This window comes from Cinclus cinclus, chromosome 2, assembly GCF_963662255.1.
Source record: "Cinclus cinclus chromosome 2, bCinCin1.1, whole genome shotgun sequence".
Taxonomy (NCBI): Eukaryota; Metazoa; Chordata; class Aves; order Passeriformes; family Cinclidae; genus Cinclus; species Cinclus cinclus.
Window position 1 is genome coordinate 2,985,393 of NC_085047.1, and position 20,664 is coordinate 3,006,056.

General features: G+C 39.5%; 1 protein-coding gene across 2 annotated transcripts in view; it reads left to right on the plus strand.

The window, feature by feature from the left end:
* EPHA3 (EPH receptor A3) overlaps positions 1-20,664 on the plus strand; it is a 120,426-nt gene that overhangs the window by 87,087 nt on the left and 12,675 nt on the right. Inside the window, exons 8-13 of one of the 2 annotated variants that reach the window (XM_062515299.1) lie at positions 32-157; positions 4,683-4,868; positions 8,725-8,786; positions 11,034-11,243; positions 17,806-17,994; positions 20,008-20,201. In XM_062515299.1, the coding sequence (XP_062371283.1) occupies positions 32-157; positions 4,683-4,868; positions 8,725-8,786; positions 11,034-11,243; positions 17,806-17,994; positions 20,008-20,201 (967 nt within the window). The remainder of the gene's footprint in view (positions 1-31; positions 158-4,682; positions 4,869-8,724; positions 8,787-11,033; positions 11,244-17,805; positions 17,995-20,007; positions 20,202-20,664) is intronic. The other variant, XM_062515298.1, reaches the window with a different exon arrangement.

Genomic DNA, 20,664 nt, shown 5'->3' on the forward strand with positions numbered 1-20,664 from the left:
ACATTTTCTCTCTGAATTTGTTTTTACACAGTAAAGCTCCCAGGTCTGAGAACTTACGTAGATCCACACACATATGAGGATCCCAACCAAGCTGTGCATGAATTTGCCAAGGAACTGGATGCTTCCAATATATCCATTGATAAAGTAGTTGGAGCAGGTAATGACCACCAGATATATTAAACTAAAGGTAGCTTTTAGCTGTGTATATACTGTTTTATATCTTTAGGATCATAGTTGTGACTGGAAAGAAAATGTTCTAGAAAGTCTTCAAATTAGCAGCTCACATTTACAGCTGATTTCAGTGCAAAGTTAAGGATACACAATTTTATATTTCTTGTTTTTTCTCAAAGAAAGGAGACAGCAAGACAGCTTTTCAAAGGACACCAAGCCCATACTTGAGTGCACCACTGTTGGAAGGGAAAAGATAATTCGGCCTCACTTCTGTGTTTCTCTTTAAAATCTGTCAGCACGGCACAGAAATTGTTATCAGCTGTGAAGACGTTTTCTCTTTTTTTCTTTTTCCCCATGAAAAGAGTCTTGACTGTTATGCCTTGGGTGAAACCACAAGCTCATTTCATAGCAGTCACCACACATCCATCAGGCTGCAGTGACCTTTGGTCGTTGGATTGATTTTGGTCACTGCTTTGGATTTGAATTATTGATTTAGGAGGAGAGGGTTGTCTGTCCAATAACTGATTGTCTGAGCCATAAAGATGCCACAGATTGTTGGATTTACAGGAAACAAGCTGGTGAGATGATCAGATTTTGTAACAGAGGAGCCAGATTACAGAAGTTCTCATTACACCGAGTGTTGCAATGGAGCATGTCGCTCCTGATAGAATGTGGGCTTCCTCCTTGAGCTGAAGTGGCAGATTGTCTCATTGAGACAGGAGATCATGGCGTGTTACCTCTCCTCCTATATTAAAGCATTTGTGAGGAGTACTGTTGATTTTTAATCCATTGAAAAATACTTGTTCCTTTATTATTGATGTTTTTGGCTTCTCTCTAAGCATACAGTTTGAATTAAAACCATGAGATGTGAGAGACAGATTCTGAGTGCACAGAAAAAGTTTTTCAGCTGGAAAAAGTGTAGAACTTGAGGTACTGTACTCAGTGCATCTCCTGAATGACCCAGGGGGAAAAAAAAAAGGAACAGTTTTCATCCTCTCCTACTGAAGCTACTCAACTGTTCTTTGTTTGAAGATATTTTATGGAAAGGTGGAATCCACGTTCCTTGCTGGTTTTAATTTTGCCCCACAAGAGTGCACTGTTCTCCATCATCTTCAGTCAAGGCAGTAAAGCTCTGCTTACTGCACATAACAGGGAATTTGTGTGGGGATGGAGAAGGAGGAATACTCTAAATTTAAATCCAGGAGCAGTAGGTTTCCTTGTAAGACTTTCAGGAGCCTCACAAATGCAAGCTTCCTAAATTTGGGCTGTATGAAGTATATGAATCTAGAAAAGGAGTTCCTAAGGATCATGCTGTGTTTTACGGCTTAGTTGTTCTGACCTGTTTTTAGTCAAGACACACGATAGAATAAGAAGGAAACCAAAATTTGTCAAATACAGCCTCTGAAAACAGACGAAAAAAATTTGAAAGGCTCCAAAATAGGACTATGTCGTAAAGGAGTCAGGTGTTTTAAAAGTCTCTCTGCCACACTGCAGGGGGAATCACAGGTTTTTCTGGGTTGGAAGGGACCCCCAAGGATTGTGGAGTCCAACTCTTAAGTGAATTCCATAGGCATTGAACCTGGGCCTTGGCAGTATCAGCACCCTGCTCAACCCCACTGACCAAGTGGCAGAGGGCTGCTGCAAGCTTTTTACATTAAAACTTGCACTCAAGCTCTAATAACACCTTGTTTTGGGCACCATAACTCAATTCACATAGTTTGGAGTGCATAAAGCATTACAGTTAACATTTCCTTTTAGCAGTTGCTTGAGATGCCAACAGGAAGGGAAGAACAGATGAAAATCAGGTCACGGAGTGCTGGGAGCTTCCAAAATGAGTTTGTGGCATCACTTGACACTGCTATCACCCTGAGCACATGGTAGCTTTTACATTCAGAGTGCTTCTGAGGCAACTTCTCCAGGAACACTTCTCCCCAAAACCAGAAAGGCATTTCCTGCCTCTTACTGAGTCAATGACTTGTTTGAGTGAATGGCTTGGTCTCTTCCTGCCCTTGTCCTTTGCAAGGCAAGTGTGAATGAAATTATAAAAAAGACAGGGATTTGAGAAGAAGGGGCTCATTTAACTGCCCTGAAGTGTGACGTAAGTAAGGAGACCTTCCAGTCAGGAAAGCAATCTCGACATTCTGAAGTGCTCCAGGCAGTTTTTCACAGCTTTGGCCAGAAGTCTCTGAGAAGAGAGGGCTTTCAGAGCTTACATAGCTTTGAAAACATACACACATGCAATAAGGAAATATTCTTATCCAAAAGAACCTCAAGAAAAACACAAGGGATTTTAGTGGGAGGCTAAGCATAAGAAAATTGAGGTCAGAAGCCACTTCTTCAGATTTTTCTTTACAGTATTTTTTTTCTTTTAAAATAACTCACTTATTTTTATGGATTCAGTTCAACAAACCACTTCAGAAGTTTAAATCCAACTGGGCAGTAGGAGAATACTACAGAAAGTACTTATTTGATTTGGGGTAGATTTAACTATGTGCTTTGCTGAACAAGAAAGCAAGCATTTGCTTTTCTTCTGAAGTTGAAACGTACTTGTAGCTCAGCATCTTGTTGAACAAATTATTCACAGAATTTTGGGGTCACCTGTCTATGGACTTACTGTGAAGGTTTGCAGTGTCCCAGTGAAGGCTAGAGCATTGCTGATGTTCCCAAGGTTTATGAAATGTTGAGCTTTGGGGTCTCTCCAAACCCTGAGGGAGTTCTCTGCACAGATTTAAAATACAGCAAACTGAAGGGAGTAGCTGATTTCACAGAGTCTTCATTTTACAGAATCTTCGTTCTTCATCTTTCATTTAGACCCGAGCCTAAATGCACAGCAAACGCCATCCCCTGATGTACTAAATAGCCTATTTAAAGTGAAATTAGGGTATCCTGAAGAGAGATCTTTGTGCCATGAACAGCCTTCCTAAGTAATCCCTATCAGCTTTCCAGGTGTGAATAGGCACACCAGTCTGCAGGGCTGGTTACGCAATCTCTATGTGTGAGGTGTAACTAAAAAACAAACGCCTCAGGAGGGCTTTGTTTGAAGGGCCATCATCCTCATATCTTACAGTCAGTGCCAGGTTTTCCTCTCAAACACAAGCCCTTGTTCCTCCTAAACAGTGTCTGGTGAGGCCCAGTCCATTTCTTACTGATCATGTAGTAATAATTAGCAGGAAAAATTCTAGTAACTGCATGGGTGACTGTGGGTGTTGACCAGATAAATGTTTTTAGCATCCATTCTGCCCTGAATATGAAAAAATTGTAGATCAATGTAGTTGGGCTGCCTAAGGAGCTCTTTCCAATGAAATCATTTTCCAAGAAAGTAAACCTGCTTTATATCTATAGACAACAGCAAGCCTCATTGCTAGAAAGAGCCCATCTTTTATTCTCTTGCAGCATCTGCTGGCCTTGGGGTACTTTTGGAAGCTGATTAATCACTCAAGTTCTGGATTGTTCAGCCATGGCTGAATGGGACTGTGTTGATGGACATTACCCGTAACCTTTTCCTTCCCAGAAGTTAAACAAATATCAGATACATGATTCCAGCTTTATAATGAAAGATTGATTGCTGGGCTGCTGGCTGAAACCATAGCTGAAGTCTCCATTGACAGTAACTGTAAAATAGTTCTAAGAGCTTAGCTTGTTATAGCTTTTTGGACCATTAAAACATCAAGAAAATGGAGTTGGAAGCTGGGTGCTAGAAGATTTATTTCAAGCCATTTTCCCCCCCTTCCCTCTGTTTTCAAGATGTGCTTTGGTCTTCCTGTTTTGTGGTGCTCTGACAGTAGTGAACTGGGGTTGGTGTTTGAACTCTTGGTAAAGTGTAATGGTCATTTGGGCTTGCAGAAGTTGAATGCTTTTAATTAAGTCTGAAAAGAACTCAACTCCCATCAGGTACTAGTAGTAGCTTTTAGAATTTGTTTTCTGAGCTGCTGCCTGTCTCAGCAGCCTGAAATACAAACAGTGTTAGAATCAAAGGATGCAATGTCAGTACTTCTTAGCAATATGTATGTACATAAAGATATATCTTCCTTTTAGTGGTTATTAACCTTGATAATACAGCTCTATGCCTAGAGGATGAAGAAGCTGGTGGTAAGATATGGTGGCATTCATTTCTATGTTGTTGACTCAAATCTAGCCTGAGTTAGCAACAGAGAAAGGTCATTGCCCTGCCACACATTTATTCAGGCCTTTGAAATCAGTTGCTTCTCAAATAATATCATATTGAAGCTTCCTTATGTGATTAGTTTAAAAATTTGTTGACTGGTTAACTGAAAGAAAATTGGGGCGAAAAAAGTGAGGTGTCTTCTTCCAAAATATTCTTCTGCATATTTAATGCTTCCTCTTCTGAATGTTAAGATGATTTTCCTTGTGCTCTGCTCTTGCATATTGCAAAAGGATAAACCAGTATACATCGCATTCCAGGGGCTTTTTTGAGTTCTGATTCTTCTTTCTTGAATCCCTATGAAATAACCGCATTTCAGCTTTTGTCACCTTTCCCCTCCCTTTTCTAGGAGAATTTGGAGAAGTGTGCAGTGGACGCCTGAAGCTGCCTTCTAAAAAGGAAATTTCAGTGGCCATCAAAACCCTGAAAGTTGGCTACACAGAAAAGCAGAGGAGAGACTTCCTGGGAGAAGCCAGCATCATGGGCCAGTTTGACCACCCCAACATCATCCGACTGGAGGGAGTTGTCACTAAAAGTAAGGAATGACAGGGACAGCTGTGCGTGGAAAGGGTCACGGAGGTGTCTTCCGGCCTGAATAATTCTTTGATCTGCTGATCAATCAAAGGAGAGCAAAACTGAATTATAAATGAAGTCGCCCAGGTTTATGCTCTGCAAAAAAGCTCAATAATAAATTGGCAGGTTTAATAAACTCTGGAGTTACAAGTGCTCCAAAATGGCCAAGAGGCACTGGGTGATGATCTGGTAAGGAGTTGTGGAGTCTGATGTGCTGAGGCTTCCTAACTGCACTGAATTGCACTGTGTTCTGCTTCCAGCTAAATCATTAGCTTTGTCATTAGCACTAATTAATGAACAGCCTACCTGGTACAACAACCGGGTCTAGTGAATTATTATGTAAGGCCAGACTTTTTTCCTAGATGATTTCCATGCAGGGGAAATACTCCATGGGATATTCAATATGTACCAGCACGAGGCATTTTAAAGCTCCAGAATTCCAAAATTCAAACATCATGATAAAAATCTTAAAAAGAAGTCTTGAGGATTTAATCCCTCAGTAGTAAAATTAATTTTATCTCTGTCCTTATATGTATATTTACTTCAATGCCTTTTCTAAATCTGCCCTTGGGTGCTATTGTTATGGGGTTTTTTTTTGGTTTTTTGGGGGTTTTTTTGCTTGCTTTGTTTTGTTTTGAGTTTTTTTTTGTTAAACAATATCTTGGTCCTTGTTTATGATAACAAATCACCTCTTTTTGAGACAAAAAAATTTGACTGAAACCTCCATGTACATGTGGTACCTTCCTGGAAAAGTAATTTATTTCAACAACCCTCTTCCGCCACACTTTCTGTCTTTCCACTGCAGAATGAAGTGGTACATTTAGTGATCAAATTTATCTACCTACAGTAGAGATCAATAAGATTTTATATGAGGCAATCATAAAAAAAAAAAAAAAAAGAGTGCTCCAGGATTTTTCAGGGGAGCAGAAAAAATTGGTGGGATATTTCCATGCTCATCCTAGAAGATACTGCTGGCAAAGCTGCTCTTTGCCATTTCATTGATCAGCTTGGAATTTGCTGAGGATTTCCAGTTTAACTGGATAGAAACATATCAAATGCTTTGGGTTTAAGTAAATGGTTTTATTAGTTTTAAGAAAATTTGGGTTTTTAACTGTGATTCAAAGTTTCACAGGGATGGGTATGAAAAAATTTCATAGCATACTGCTGAAAACTATAAGAAATTAAAACCCCACCAGAATATGTCTAAAAGTCACTAGTGAAAGGTATGTAAAACACTTTATGTTGTGAAGAGCTGTAATTATAACAATAATAATGCCTTCTCTGTGTGTGCTTCATGGAAGTCTATTTTGCTGATTTCAAGAACAAAGAATTATTGTTTATCTTAAGTCTCACAGTCCTATAGGAAAGGTCTGCCTGCATAAATTGAGGTTTATCTCCTGCTTTGTAGTGACACACGTTTTGTACAGTACTGCAGAATAAGATTTGCAGTCACAAAATCACTTGAAACGCCAGCATCAGTCTGCACACAGCTGAGCTAAAAATTTTGTTACATTTTGTGTTCAAAATGAGAGCTGAGACAATAATTTCGTTGCTGTATATGCAGGAATTTGTGCATTGCTCCTGAATGTGCATTACTAATTCTCTCTGTATTCTGTGTAAGTGACTTCTGGTGAGTTTGCCACTCAGGTGTATTCACACTCAGGTGTATTCACTGCTGTCTCCTTTGTGGGGGCTGGGGGAGGAGGTCAGGAGTGCCAGCTGCCCATCACAATGATGTGTGAGAAAGAAAACTCTGAATATTCCCAGCTGAAGCCAATCAAACCTCAGGGGTACTGCACCCTCTCCAGATCGCTCCAGAACAGGAGTTTTTAATGCTCTGGAGCGATTTGTCTCTATTTTACTGGGCAGAAATATATGGCACAAAGTAAATAAAATAATAAATATAATTATTTGTTTTATTAAGCATTCTGCAGGGTGATAGAAGGACAAGAAGCTTGTGAGTTTGGAGGTTTTTTTGTTTGGATTTTTTTTTTAACAAATCAATCACCACATCAGACGTCCAGCCTTGCCTCCAGTGCAGAACTGTTCTGTGCTCCTCTTGGATTTCTGTCCTGCATTTCCCAGCTGCTGCCCTGCACTCTTGGGCACACTGTAGGCAGCAGTCTTAATAACCAGCACACATGTTCTGCTTAGTTTACTAATAATTTACAGCAATTTGTAGCCTGCTATTATAATAAACCTGGGCAACACCGTTGACACAACTTGTTGTCATTTATAAACGGCCTTGCTTTGATAAATGGATGCAGAGGGTTCTTTCAAAACTTCAGAGCATGTGCTTCTTGTTATAGGCACATTTCCAACTGAATGAGAGTGAAACCCTGCACTTAAGGCTTTTGGTATGTGGATGAACAAGGCAGGAAGATGCTCCTGTAATAATTTGGGAGATGTATTTCTTACTCTAAGTTCTGATAAGTCTCATAAAATTGCCTGAGTTTGTGCAGAAACCAGGCACCTGTCTCCTGGCTTCAAAGTGCAGGGCAAAGTAAAATTGATTTATCATAGAAAGTTTTGGATAGCCCTGTACTTGAAAGGTCCAGCAGCATATCCTCTGTATTACCAGGAATCCCTTTGAATTCACATTGCACACAGAGTGCAAGTACTTTAACTTTGTATTTCTGGCTAGCAAGACTAAGTATAAATAGATGTTTTTGTTTGAGCTTTTACATTATTAGATCTTATATCTGTATCATTTCTTGCATCGTTCAAGATTAGTATTTTGCATCCTGTATTTCCTACTGGTGAATGGATGACTGTCAATTACTCATTAGTGTGACACCCACAGCAGAACACATCATTTGTACCACAGAGAGAAGATGTTGGAACCCATTTATTCATAATGCTCTTCTTATATTAAACTCATTCTTTGAAATTATTGTTTCTCTTCTAAGATTTCTATTTGGTAGAAGCTGTGTTTTTTGAAAAGCAAATAAACAAAAAGTTGTAGTTGCCATTTACTTGGCTCTTTAATGGCACTCTTGTTCTTAGTTAAACTGGGTACCTTCTTCAAGCCTCATGCTGTTCTATTTTAGAAGCTAAAATTTCACCAAGCCCCCTATACAATATGTAGGCCTTTGTCCTACTTTTATGGTCAAATGCCTTCCTCTATTTCATGTGCAGTAATAATTCATCTCCTTAAATAACTTCATGCTCTTACCCACCTTTCTCTCTACCACAAAGGGAAAATAAGCAAAGCTTTAGTAAATATTATGAAATAATAAAATTCATATGATGGTAAAATATTAGCAGGGCTATGACCTTGGTCTGAAAACTTCCCCATCATCACATTAATTTTTGCATTAGTTTCTCTCCAGCATGTCAGAGCTGCATATAAAATCTTGGTTGTGTCACAAAATGCCCTAGGGTGGGAGAAATGGTTTCAAAAACTGGTCTGAATATATCTGGGTGAGTTTTGGGAACTATTAAAAGCTTTTGAAGGGCTGTTTCTTTAGAAGTTTGCCATTGCCCCGTGGGTGCAGCGTGTTCAGGTCCTCCCAGCTGTGTCCAAGTTTGTGCTGTCAGGGATCCCACCACAGAGAGAAGGAGTGCCTGGAAGGAGGGAATGCCCATCTTACAGCTCTGCTTCTCTTTCTGGTGCCCTGTGTTTTATTGTGCACTTCCCTTTCCATCTTTATCTGCACCCAGCCTCAGCATGCCCACGCAGCTTTTGCTTCCTTTCTAAATGTACAAATTATCCTTGGAGTTAGGAATATTTGGACACATTCCTGAAATGCTTGGATTTGCTGATTGTATTCCAGTGTCTTCCTTGGAAAAGCCTGACCCCTGTGTTCTATTTTCAGGTAAACCAGTTATGATTGTTACTGAATATATGGAAAATGGTTCCTTGGACAGCTTCCTGCGAGTAAGTGCAACAGGAAACTAAATGGGGCTAGAAGTGGCTCTTGTTCTGGACTTGTTCTGGGTTTACTCTGCACTGATTCATCATCAGCTCTTGCTGCTTGACATTCCTTTATTTTCATTTGGGTTTGTGAGCATCATGGTGTGCTCAGAAAGCCACGTAGGGATCTGCTGGTCCGTTTGCAGTAAGCATTATTCCAAATGCAAGACAATTTTGGTTGCATTAGTATGTTACATCTGTCAGAAATGAACAAAACAAAACAACATTGTGGCACACAGAAATGAGGACTGTTTTTCTGGAGGCTGAATTATGACTGCAATGCAGTTATGCTTATTGGTTGGCAGCCTCTGTGTCTAAGCAAGAGATTTTTGAAATGAATGGATTTGTGGAAATTTTATCAGTAATGAAAAGTGGAGAGAGTGTAGCCCCATACCTGAGTATGTTAGAAATGTTTAGCCAACACAGTTTACTGGCCAGTTTTCTTTTTCCAGCCTTAGACATACTAATGCTGTGGCTGATTTATCTTTGTTTTCTGTCAAAGTTGGTAGTGGGCCTAAAAAAGTTCGAATGCTCCCTGTGTCACCAAGATTTACTTGTGGCAAAACAAGGAGTGTAGGAGAAATGAAATCCCATCTGAGGGGAAACACTGGTTTAATTTTAATTTGTTAGGGCAAACTCCGCTTTGGCTGGGAGACTGCTTTGGTTCTGCCACGGTTGAATGACATTATCCCCCAAATTCATAACATTGAACTAGACATTTAACCCCAAAAGGGGATAGATTGTCAACCTGAGTTTCACTATGTACTATATATGTTATGGTGTCCACTGGAGCATGTAAAATGCATATAAATAATGTGTCAGTATAGCTGAATGAAATATCTCTGTACTGAACTATATATTTTTTGTTTAGGCTTGAAATCCTTGAAGAGAGCCCTGAGGAAAGGAGAATAATTTTTGACTGCACAGAACAGTTGTTCAGCTTGTTCTTTCATTTTAGTGTGATTTTTTTTAACTGCTCTTGTGTGGAAACATAGATAAGAACCTTGTGACTCATTAATATCACAGGCCACTCAGGCCATATAACCCTTTTTATAAATGCCTTTTGGAACTACTTAGTTTGCTTTCCTCATTGCCATTGAAAGGCTCTCTGAGCATCTGATTCTGTTCATGGTTAGAAACCTTCTGGTTTTTAGCTAAATCTTTTCCAGAGTCTATATAAAATTCTCTTGTGTTGGGTCTGATAAAAAAAGGGACAGATGACTGCTAAGAATCTTTTAAAATAATTGATTTCTCCATGAAGGGGAGTTCTGAGAGACTCTTTAAGCATCCACTGTGTCATATATTTGTCCAATGTTTACAACGCTAATATCACCCCCAAGTACAGTAATCAAAAATGAAAAATGGATGCAATCAGTCTGGCAGGCTGATTCATGTCAGATCACCTCACGAGGCAGAACCAGCTCCCCTGTATTGAATAAAATTCCAGAAGCAGCAGCACGAGGAGTTGGAGAGCTGCCCGTGAGGATACATTTACAGCACCGGGGAATTCATCTGAGATCGGCACTACAACAAATGCTGTCCTATTGTCTATATATCCATATATCAATATCAAGAGTAGACATTAACAACCAGGATTAGTAAGAGTTGGGGGATTTAATTTATGCCCAGAAGTAGGTGATTAGAACTATATCCAACTAATGGTTTCTAGGCTAAGTCATAATGTGTTTCAGCAATTTTAGTGTTCCTGAAGTTGAGGAAAATTTTAAGAAATTAGTTTAAATGTAATGGAATTTGAAAGCTGCTGACTCAGATCAGCATTTGCTTTTGTTAAATGAATTTCTTGTGTAATAGAAAACTTTCATTAGGCCATTGGGGAAGGCTTGGATTTTCACTAGAAAATCCTGTGGCCTTTCAGGGAAGCTGGACATCTGTTTCTCTAATGTTCTGACACTCCAGTCTCAGGAGCACACACACAACTTAGATTTATGTGCTGCTTTCACACGTGTCCCATCTAGGAGATTAAAACTCTGATGACAGCAAGAAAGGGAAAAATTAATTTTTATCTGAATTGCAAATCTGTCCCCTTCCCTCAGCTGACTGGGAGATCGACATGGTTCCACATGTGGCATTTAAATCCCAACGCCTGACTCACAAGCTCCTCAACTGAGGAGCTTCCAGGGTGCTAACCAAAAAATCTGTGCAGGGAGGAACATGAGCAATCCCTGAGATGGTATTTCCAATGTTTTCCAGAAGCATGATGCCCAGTTCACAGTCATCCAGCTGGTGGGCATGCTCCGAGGGATTGCATCTGGCATGAAGTACCTGTCGGATATGGGATACGTGCACCGGGATTTAGCTGCTCGGAACATCCTCATCAACAGTAACCTGGTGTGCAAAGTCTCTGATTTTGGACTCTCTCGTGTGCTGGAGGATGACCCAGAAGCTGCTTACACCACAAGGGTGAGTTCCTGTATTCCTTTACCCTTTTGAAATTCTTGTTGGTTGTGACAAAGGCTGAAATCTGATGGAAATCGGAAATCTGAGGCTGTGTTGCAGAGGGCAGTCAGTCCTGTATGCCCAGAGATGTTCAATAAACCAGTAGCTCATCACAATTATTTTTCTAATTCATGCCTTGGAGGAAATAGAAGGCAAAAAGTATGGTTTGTGTTGGCAGATTACTTTCTTTAGGGTATGCAAAATTCTTGGCTCACTTTCTTTCTTCTGGATCTGTAAAAGGGTGAATATCACAATTAAGGCCTGAGGTCTTTTGGCACAAAGTAATTTAAGCCTTCGTGTGTGCCTTGAGCAGTTTTAGTTGCACTGTTGATTAAGCTCCCACACAGTAAAAAAAAAATCCCACCCATCAAATTTTTGCATTTTCTGTTTTGCATTTTCTAGCATGATAGGACATATGTCTGACTGGAGCATACTGTTCTCCAAGGGTGTATCATTCATACCTGCTCTTGTACCTCTAACTGAGTCAAAACTTGAGTAAAACAAAAAAAAAATGCACATCTGATTATCACCCTGAATAACACTTCCATTTTTTTTTGTGAAAGTCTTTAGCTTTATGTATATATGTGTATTGCACTCGGATATCTGGTTGCTCATTTTCATGCTATTTAAAGTGGATTTTGTTAACTTTACAAAAGTTAACATCTAGTATCTTAGTCAAGTGTAATTTGCTCTGCTCACAGTAATCACCTCATCTTCACTACAAACCAGATTACAGTGTATCAGCAGTACCTTGATATGGGTTTTCTAAGTTTTCCTTCATTCCTGAACACTGACAGGAGCAATCAATAATAATTTTTGTAGTTTACATGCTGCCTTCTTAATGACTGAAATAAAATAACATGTGAGAAATGTGTAAAGAAATGGCAGTTTTCATACACATTATATGCACACACATTAATAGATAATGTATTTATCAATCTTACCTTCATAACTTACCAGGCACAAAGACTCTGTTCTTTACTTGACCCTTCAGTGTTTTCTTTGCCCTCTGATAAACTTTGTCATGGAGCTAGAAATATGCAATATATACCACTTTAGAAAACTGTCTGCAGAGATCTGTCACGGTTAATACAAAGAGACATTAGCAGGAGCAAGCAGTTGTAATTCTCAGTAGAGTCACAGCATTAATAAATAAATATTCCTGGAATGCAAGAGTTCCTTAATAGAAAATGGCCTGTGGTCCAGCCAGAGGTGTATTGCTGTGTCAGATACTTGTTTGCTCTCTTCTTAAAATCAAGCTGCAAATGAAGCACTGGATGAAGCTGTCACATCAGTGACGTGTCTGTGGGTGGCTTGGACAAATCAGGGTGCACAGGGTGTCAGTGTTTTCAGCCAGTGAATTTCCTCTTCCTCTCCTCCTGCCACCTATTTTCTGAGTCTACCTGCCTATTTGCAATTGGATAGTGAAATCAGGTGGAAAGAAACTCTTCTGTAAAGTGTAATCATCTGTGTTCAGTAAACTCCATCTGGCGTTTATGGTGTGTGTGCAAACTGCTGCAGGAAGATGCTCACATAATTAAAACCTTCAAATGCAACTTAGGACAAATCTAATTTTTTGTCAAGAGTTGTTGCTGTGAATATGCCTGTGCCCCATGTTGGCTCTGAGAAAAGAACAAGGCTATTTGATATTCATCTTTTTTCTCACATTTCCTTTGAAGTGAGTCTTACGTAGATGTCAAGGGAGTGTTTCCAGGTGGGATGTTTCATCCCCAGCTGAAAAAAATGGGGACCACAGATGTGAAACAGAGCTTCACTCCACTGGCAGAGAGATGAACAGTTCGTGTTCTTGCCTCTTGGATATTTCACAAAACACAGGACCGTTGGACCATTTCCTAGGCTTAGCACATGTTGCAGCCACTAATTATAGGACAAAGCCAAGACAAAAATAGTGCCACTGTTTAAAAATAATGGCATCATCTCAAACTATTTAATGCCTAATAATGACATTGTCCCAAACTATTTCATGTCTTTAAAAGTAAAGCTTGACAACAAGATACTTCAAAACAAAACAAAATTTTAATTATAACTCAGATTTCAAACATTAAGTGTGTTATATTGATGCCCTTCTGTCCTCCATCTCTTCCTACTTCCAGCTGTCCATTTAGTATCACTGGTACTAGGAAAATGTATAGAGTTAGCTGCCAAGATGGATGCTTTATCTATCTAGGCTCCTTATCTACCCCTATTTTCCACCTGTAAATGTCAAAGCCTGAGAATGATTCCACTGCTTTAATTCATAATTGCAAGTCAGGATTGATCTACCCCCAAGAAGTCCAGCCAGGCTTTCAATGCTTGCCACTGCCTGAGTGGAATTCTATGTTGTGCTGTTCTCAGAAGCTATGTCTGAAGCTTTGCATAAAGGCTATGAACATGTGTCCTTTAATACATCAATAATTTATGTATTCCTTTATATATCAATGCATAATCTGTGATATTTGTGCTATTGTACCAGAAGCCTGAAGGACAATGCAAAGATCACAAGTGCATGTGTGAAACACAGAGAATCAGGAGTTGTAAGGAACTTTTCTACTTGACAGGGTCATTTTTTTACCTCCTGAATTTTTGTCACTGACTTGATACCACAAAAGGCCTTCGGCATCCTGGGGTCTGCCTGCTTACAGAAGCAGAAGTCAGCATGTGAATCAGGCTGACTGACTGTTTGGATTTTTTTTTTTTTTTTAACGGAGTCTTTGTGCCTGAGGGGATGTGCTGTAATTATCTACATTCTCCATATCTATTCACTTTTAATTGAAACACTGAAATTATATTAAAATTGTCATTGTCAAATGGGTCCGGTTTATCCTTATTATTTTTCAGATGTCTGTATGGCAAGTGGGTGGACTAATGACACAGTGTGAAGTGGAAGTGAATTTAAGCAATCATAGTTGTAGAGGGACTGTAATTAAGTCTCTCAGAGGCAATATTTGGGTAATCAGTAGATGAACTTTGACTATTTAAGCACATAGATACATCACTAGTGTTCATGGCATAAAGTAAATGCAGCCCGTGCTGGACAGAAATCAGTTCTATTTTCCCTATATATGCAAAATCACAGTGATGCAGTCTGAATGTATTGAAGGGTGTGGTAAAAAAATGAAACAAAACCCCATAAATTCTCTTGCCCCAAGGAGAAGACGAGAGGAGCAGTGTTCTGTCATCACTGACTACTCAAGGGGGCGATGATTTCAATATAAAACATTCATTAGTAAGAGACTGACAAGCAGCATCAGATAATTTCAGGTGTGTAAAAAGGTAAAACTGGCTCATCTCACTCACCTGAATCTGTCTTGTTCTGTACCATTCAGATACCTCCTGAACTCAGTTTTAAGTTCTAGTATGATGAATGCATGTCAGGCTTTTATGTTCAGCTTTTCCTGCAAAGTCCTTCTAGTGATTCTGTTAGAATCCATTTTTCCTGATTCTCTTCTCCCCGGGCCTGTGGCTTAGGTGCCTGTGGCTGTCACCCTGTAACAGATTATGAATCAGAATATTGGAATGGGTTCTGAAGTCCTGGAAGCAGCTGCCTTGTTCTGGGGTGCCAGACGTGCTAGAAATACATTGAGGGCTTCATTGACTTCAGATGAATTATGTTGGAGAGCCAGATACTGCAGGAAGAGCAGCTCCATCTACAGAAGATAAAACTTTTGGATACTGCTGGCTCACTGATTTTCAACCCTGAGAGAGGTCTCTGACCTAGACTGCCTGGGATTTTGAGCTGCAACAACACATTCCTACAATTTTTAACAGCAAAGCTGTCTTTCAAGTTCAGGGAGCTTGGCTTTATGATGAGCATGGCCATAAAGGGATACCATGACAAAAATATATAAAAGCTGTATTTATCTTCAGAAAATAATCTCTAAATAAATTTCTGATCTCAAACTATTCCAAAAACAGAGTCAGCAAAATCCCTTTATAAAAATAATTATGACATTCTTATGACAAATTAGGGAGCAGAAGAGCAAAATTACACTTTTAGACTTCGTTCAGTGGCAGTTGATTTCTTTTTTTAACTACATTTTAATTAATATTTTTATCTTGTTTCTGGTAGTGCTATGTGTATCTGCAGGTTTTTATGGGATTGCAGCTGAAACTTGGCAAAGAAAATTTGAAATGCACTGCCTCACACTCGGTGTAATAAGAATCTGGGGTTGATGCACCTTCCTTTTTCAGTAAAGCAAAGCCAGAAATTGTTTTGTTGAATTTCTAATCTTTCTGCAATAAGCATTTCCAAAATGTGAGGAGACTAATTAATGGTTGTTATTTTGTTGTTGTTGTTTGTTTTTGTTTTGTTTTGCTTTGTTTTTTAAAGTGTTCCTCCAATTGCATAAATGACTTCTTTACATAAGATTATCAAGACCTTCTATGCAATATGCAACTCCTGCCCTTGTCTAGTGGGAGATGTCTGACTCTCTTTGTGGCGTCGGGGTCTTTGTCGATGTAAATTTAGGATATGGCTTTCCCCCAGGATTTATGTTCTTTATGGAAAACCAGGGCTCACGTCTAGCATAGGAAACAGAGAGATTGATTTCTTTATCAGCCTCACATCTAAAACTGTAAGTGGATTTGTTGTGAAAACACGAGGCTACAGGAGAGCTTTCCTTGTTTCTTGGCTGGGGCTTGGACTCGCTGAGGGCCCCTGGACACTTGTAAAGGGAGCTTATTAATTGAGTATGAGAAAAACAAAGTCATTTTTATGTTCTTGGTACTGTTCTGGAGCAGCACAGGGAATTGTGAATAAAGTTATGATGCATGGAAAGTACAGTGTGCTTTTTGTGACTAAAGAACATCATCTAATAGATTAGATTTCTAAGAGAGAGGGAGAGAGATCAGGCTCTTTATCTGGCTTCAGTGATAAAACAGTGGTTTCAAACACCCCAGCTTATTTTCTATGTCCTGTTTGCTGCTCTGCAAGTGATGTGGAAATTTGGTGTTTACCTGGTTTTAAGGATTGTGTGTGAAACGAAGATTTGTCTTTTGGTCGGGAGCTCTGCTAAACAGAATGGGATCCATGAAAACCATCTGCCAAAATTATCCCTGACCTTTGCCAAAGCCTCTAAGACTTATCTAGTGACATTTTGGAGGCCTAAATTGTAGTCTGAGTTAGTACTGCCTGTGTTGTTTATTCTTAATTTAATTTATGCAATATAAGCCATGAAAATGATGATGCTTCAGTGTAGTTAGACTGTATTTAGGTTTCTAATTAACACTAATGCCTGCACTTCTATTGTTAACCAAGCTAGTCAGTCTAAAGCTGTGATTGTATAACTACCCTCAGCGCAGCTACAGTTTATGGGAGTGTAGGCAAAGCAGCAAAATATGTAAATCTTTTTTTCTCGTTGGTTACTCAGTGGAAGTAAGAGCACTCTCCCCACAGAGGTGGTTGTGAGGAGAGGTGTGTGACTGGAATATAATGGGGGTGTCAGAAGCACTGCAAAGAGCTGGTCTGGTGTGAAATCTTCAGAATATATTCTATACATGTTGTGCATAACTGGAAATAACTTTAAACTCTCAGTTTTCTGTACTAAAACTCCAGAATTGCCTTCAGGAGCAAGTTTTGTACTGCAGTCTTTTAGAACTGTATTTTCTCATGTGTGACTCTCAAAAAAACTCTGTCAAAGCTGGCACCACCAGGAATTGTCTCTTTCCTCTAATTCTCACATTTTAGAAACTCAGCCTGAGGTTCCTTGTGTGCATTTTATTAACTTGACCTGCAGCACCAAGTAGTGGCCATGCCCAGGGAGAGATGTTCCCCTGCCTACCACGCTAATTGTACCGGTAGTTTCAATTCTCTTCAAGTCTGGCATTTAATGATGGCTTGCTTGTCTTATGACTGTAAAAAATGTCCAGGGCCACTCTCCCAGCTGACATTTTTGCACTCTTCCCTCTGCACAGATGACCCCACCTGATCTGACTTTCAGCTGGAGGCTTGGCTTTAGGGAAATGAAGCAACATCATGGCCCCTTTTTTTCCTTGAATGTGCTAAAAAACCAGGTGAAGCCATGCAGGTTCCACAACAACAGGGAATTCACTTCACTGCCTTAAAGTCAGCCAAATCCCAGTCCTTGTGCTGTGCAAAAAGGACCTGGGTTATCAGCAAGGACCTTGGACTGGGCTTTTCACCTTTAATGTTGTATGACTGTCGTGGCAGTTTCCAAACATTTCATAACTGAGCATCAACCAGACTTGATTTACCATTTACTCTAATCTGTGCAAATTATGCCACACACACACGTACATATATATATATAAAATATGTGTCTGTGTGTCTATTAAGTATGTATGCTGTACTGTGCTATATAGCTGTATTGTAGATAGAGAAATCTATGGTAAATCTGCTAGATATCAGTAGATTTTGCACTGGAATGTATTTCACTCTCTCTTTTGCTCTTATGGCAGATGGCACCAGCATTTTCCAGCTTACACTGGGTTTCTTTACACCAATATCAAGAAAACTGAGAACCTCGGGGATTAAATAATCAACCACACAGAATCATATTTGTTGCAGGACAGTCAAATGGACTCTCTGGTTTTGTTTTACACCCAGGGGGGTAAGATTCCCATCCGATGGACGTCTCCAGAAGCTATTGCCTATCGGAAGTTCACATCAGCCAGCGATGCCTGGAGCTATGGGATTGTCCTCTGGGAGGTGATGTCTTATGGGGAGAGACCCTACTGGGAGATGTCCAACCAGGATGTGAGTAAATTGGTGTCTGAGTTATGTCCTCAGATAAGGAATCAAGCTCTGAAAGGAGGTCAAAACCAAGTGGCCAAGACCTGAGTTTTTGATGGTGACAGTGAATAAGGTGTGGAGGTGAAAATCGCTGGATCTCCCTGGTCAAGTAAAAGTTCATTAGAACTTAAAAACCCCATCATCTTTATAGAAGAGTGTTTTGGACCTCTGAAGGAGCAAAGTAGAGAATTTTATCCCATTGGTAGTTTTCTGTAAGATGATGCAAATAATTCCACTGCAATGAGGTCATTGCCTTTTACATTCCTAAGCTCGTTGTTAGAAAACTCTCCTACATTTCTGTTGATCCCCTTTGGTTCCACTTGTATAATATTCTATAGAAGTTTTCTGTAAATGTCAAATGCACAGAATAAATTGCTCTTGGCACTTGTGAAAAAAGTGAAGCAAAGCATTTCTGCTAAGAGTTTAATGAAACCAAAATGCTTCTGGAAGTAATCAATGGATAAAATAGAGAAGGAGAGTGATCTGATTAGACTTCCAATACAGGTTTCTTTGTAACATTAGTAAACTGTCCAACCCTGCAATACACATGATTAATGGAGCTCTCCCAGTATTTTTTAAAGAAGCATAACATTTCCCCAAAGAAGATTTTTATTATGTCTAGTTTGGGGTTTTTTTTCTGTTGTTTTATTAATTTTAGATTTATTCCACAGGAGTTTCTTATGGACCAAATTTTATAGAGTGCAGTCACTTACACAAATAGATTTTCCAAGGAGTCGATATAAATTTTTACCAGTTCTAAAGTAAAATTAATAAATCAGTAACATAGTTGTAGTCAAACATTTTTCTGTACTACTTTACATTAAACAAGGTAAAAGAGAAGAAAACTTCCTTTCAAATGGGTACCTCTGCAACCCAAGTCTCCGCAGAAAACTATGCATTTCTTTTAATTGCTACTGAATGTTTTTGTGGAGGTTAATGTATCCTGTTGTGCAGACTGATATATTAGTAGAATGTCTTTAATAATATCCCATTAAAATCAGAAATGGAAGGATTAACCTATTTATGTGCCTCTCCTTCATGGGTGCTCAAATCATTAACTGTTCTCTTGCCCTTGTTCTGATTCAGAATAGTTTGCTCTGCTTTTCAAATAATTGATCCAGATGAAAAGGAAAGATTAACAGAATATGGGTTTATCATTTTCTGCCTTGAATACCCTGGGATTTTTTATTCCTGGGGCAACAGATACTGTAGGCCTGATCAAGAGGTGTTAGATTCCAGTGAAAGGACTGGATTTAAAAGCTTCTGGACAAGTAATCTTGGCTTTGTGTGTGTCAACCTGGGAAAATTATAGAAAATCTAGACAAATTATAAAGAATTTGGCTTGGACTGCCTAGTATAAAGTGTATAGTTATCCATGAGGTAAGTTTTAAAAACATTTTGTCACCCTGTGACCTCATCCACAAGACCTTTTGTCTGTTGGTTCAGGATGGCCCATGAGGGGGCAGGTTGATTTTTCGGCAGGGTAGGTTGCTTTTTCTGTTGGTGTTTTGAGTTCAGTGTCCACTGGAGGATGTGGAATGGTTGTTTTTTCTGTTGTGGGGTTTTGTTTTGTTTTTTTTTTTGGAGTTCAGTGTCCACTGGACAATGTGGACAGCACGTTGCTGCTAAGGGTAATCAGAGGAGAGATATTCCAGCCCTTTTGAAGTTTGGCATGCTTAACAAGCGCTTGCTAACTGTGGCTTTTGTTTATGGATTTAGTTCAATTGAGTGTGGGTTTTTGAGATCCTCTCCACACACTCACCTTCTTCAAAGTCACACACTGTATCTTAACTCCCCTTTCTGCGTGCCTAATCTACTGCCTGGTTTACTTTGCAGATAAAGGGGAGGCATTGCACGACAAGACAATTAGTGAATAAACACGTTTGTTTAAACACAGGATGTCCACGTTAACAGCTGATAAAAACCAAGTTGCTGTAAAGTGCCTTTAAGTCTCCACAAACTTTTCTCCTTGTGCAGGTGATTAAGGCTGTGGATGAAGGGTACCGCTTGCCACCTCCCATGGACTGCCCAGCTGCCTTGTATCAGCTGATGCTGGACTGCTGGCAGAAAGACAGAAACAACAGACCCAAGTTTGAGCAGATTGTCAGCATCCTGGATAAACTGATCCGTAATCCCAGCAGTCTGAAAATAATCACCAACGCGGCGGCAAGGTGACGTAGTAGATCTTGTACTGCTCGTGAACCTCTTTGATTCCTTCATCTCCTGTCATTAGAATTTGTTTGCTCTCTTTACTGCCTCTTTACCTTTTGACTGTAGCTGTTTGTAGACAGAAGGATTTCGTACTATTATTTTTATTAATGCTGTGTTGTTTTTATTAATTAATTGCTATTTTTTATCCAATTTGTGAAAGATTTTTATGCTAAGGATATGAAAGCCGCTGTAAGACTGAGCAGAGTACTGTGAGAGAAACACAGCTGGCAGATTTGGCCATCATGTGATTTTCCTTTTCCTTCTGCCTTTTGGTGGTGTTTTAAGTGCTTGGTTATAGGTTTCATAGGTTACAGCCAGCCATGTTCCTAAGTATCTTTCTGAATTGGATCCAAATACACTTATGCTCTTCTCTGACAAGTCATGTTAACTTTAATCATACGAATAATCTTTTTTCTTTCAGTA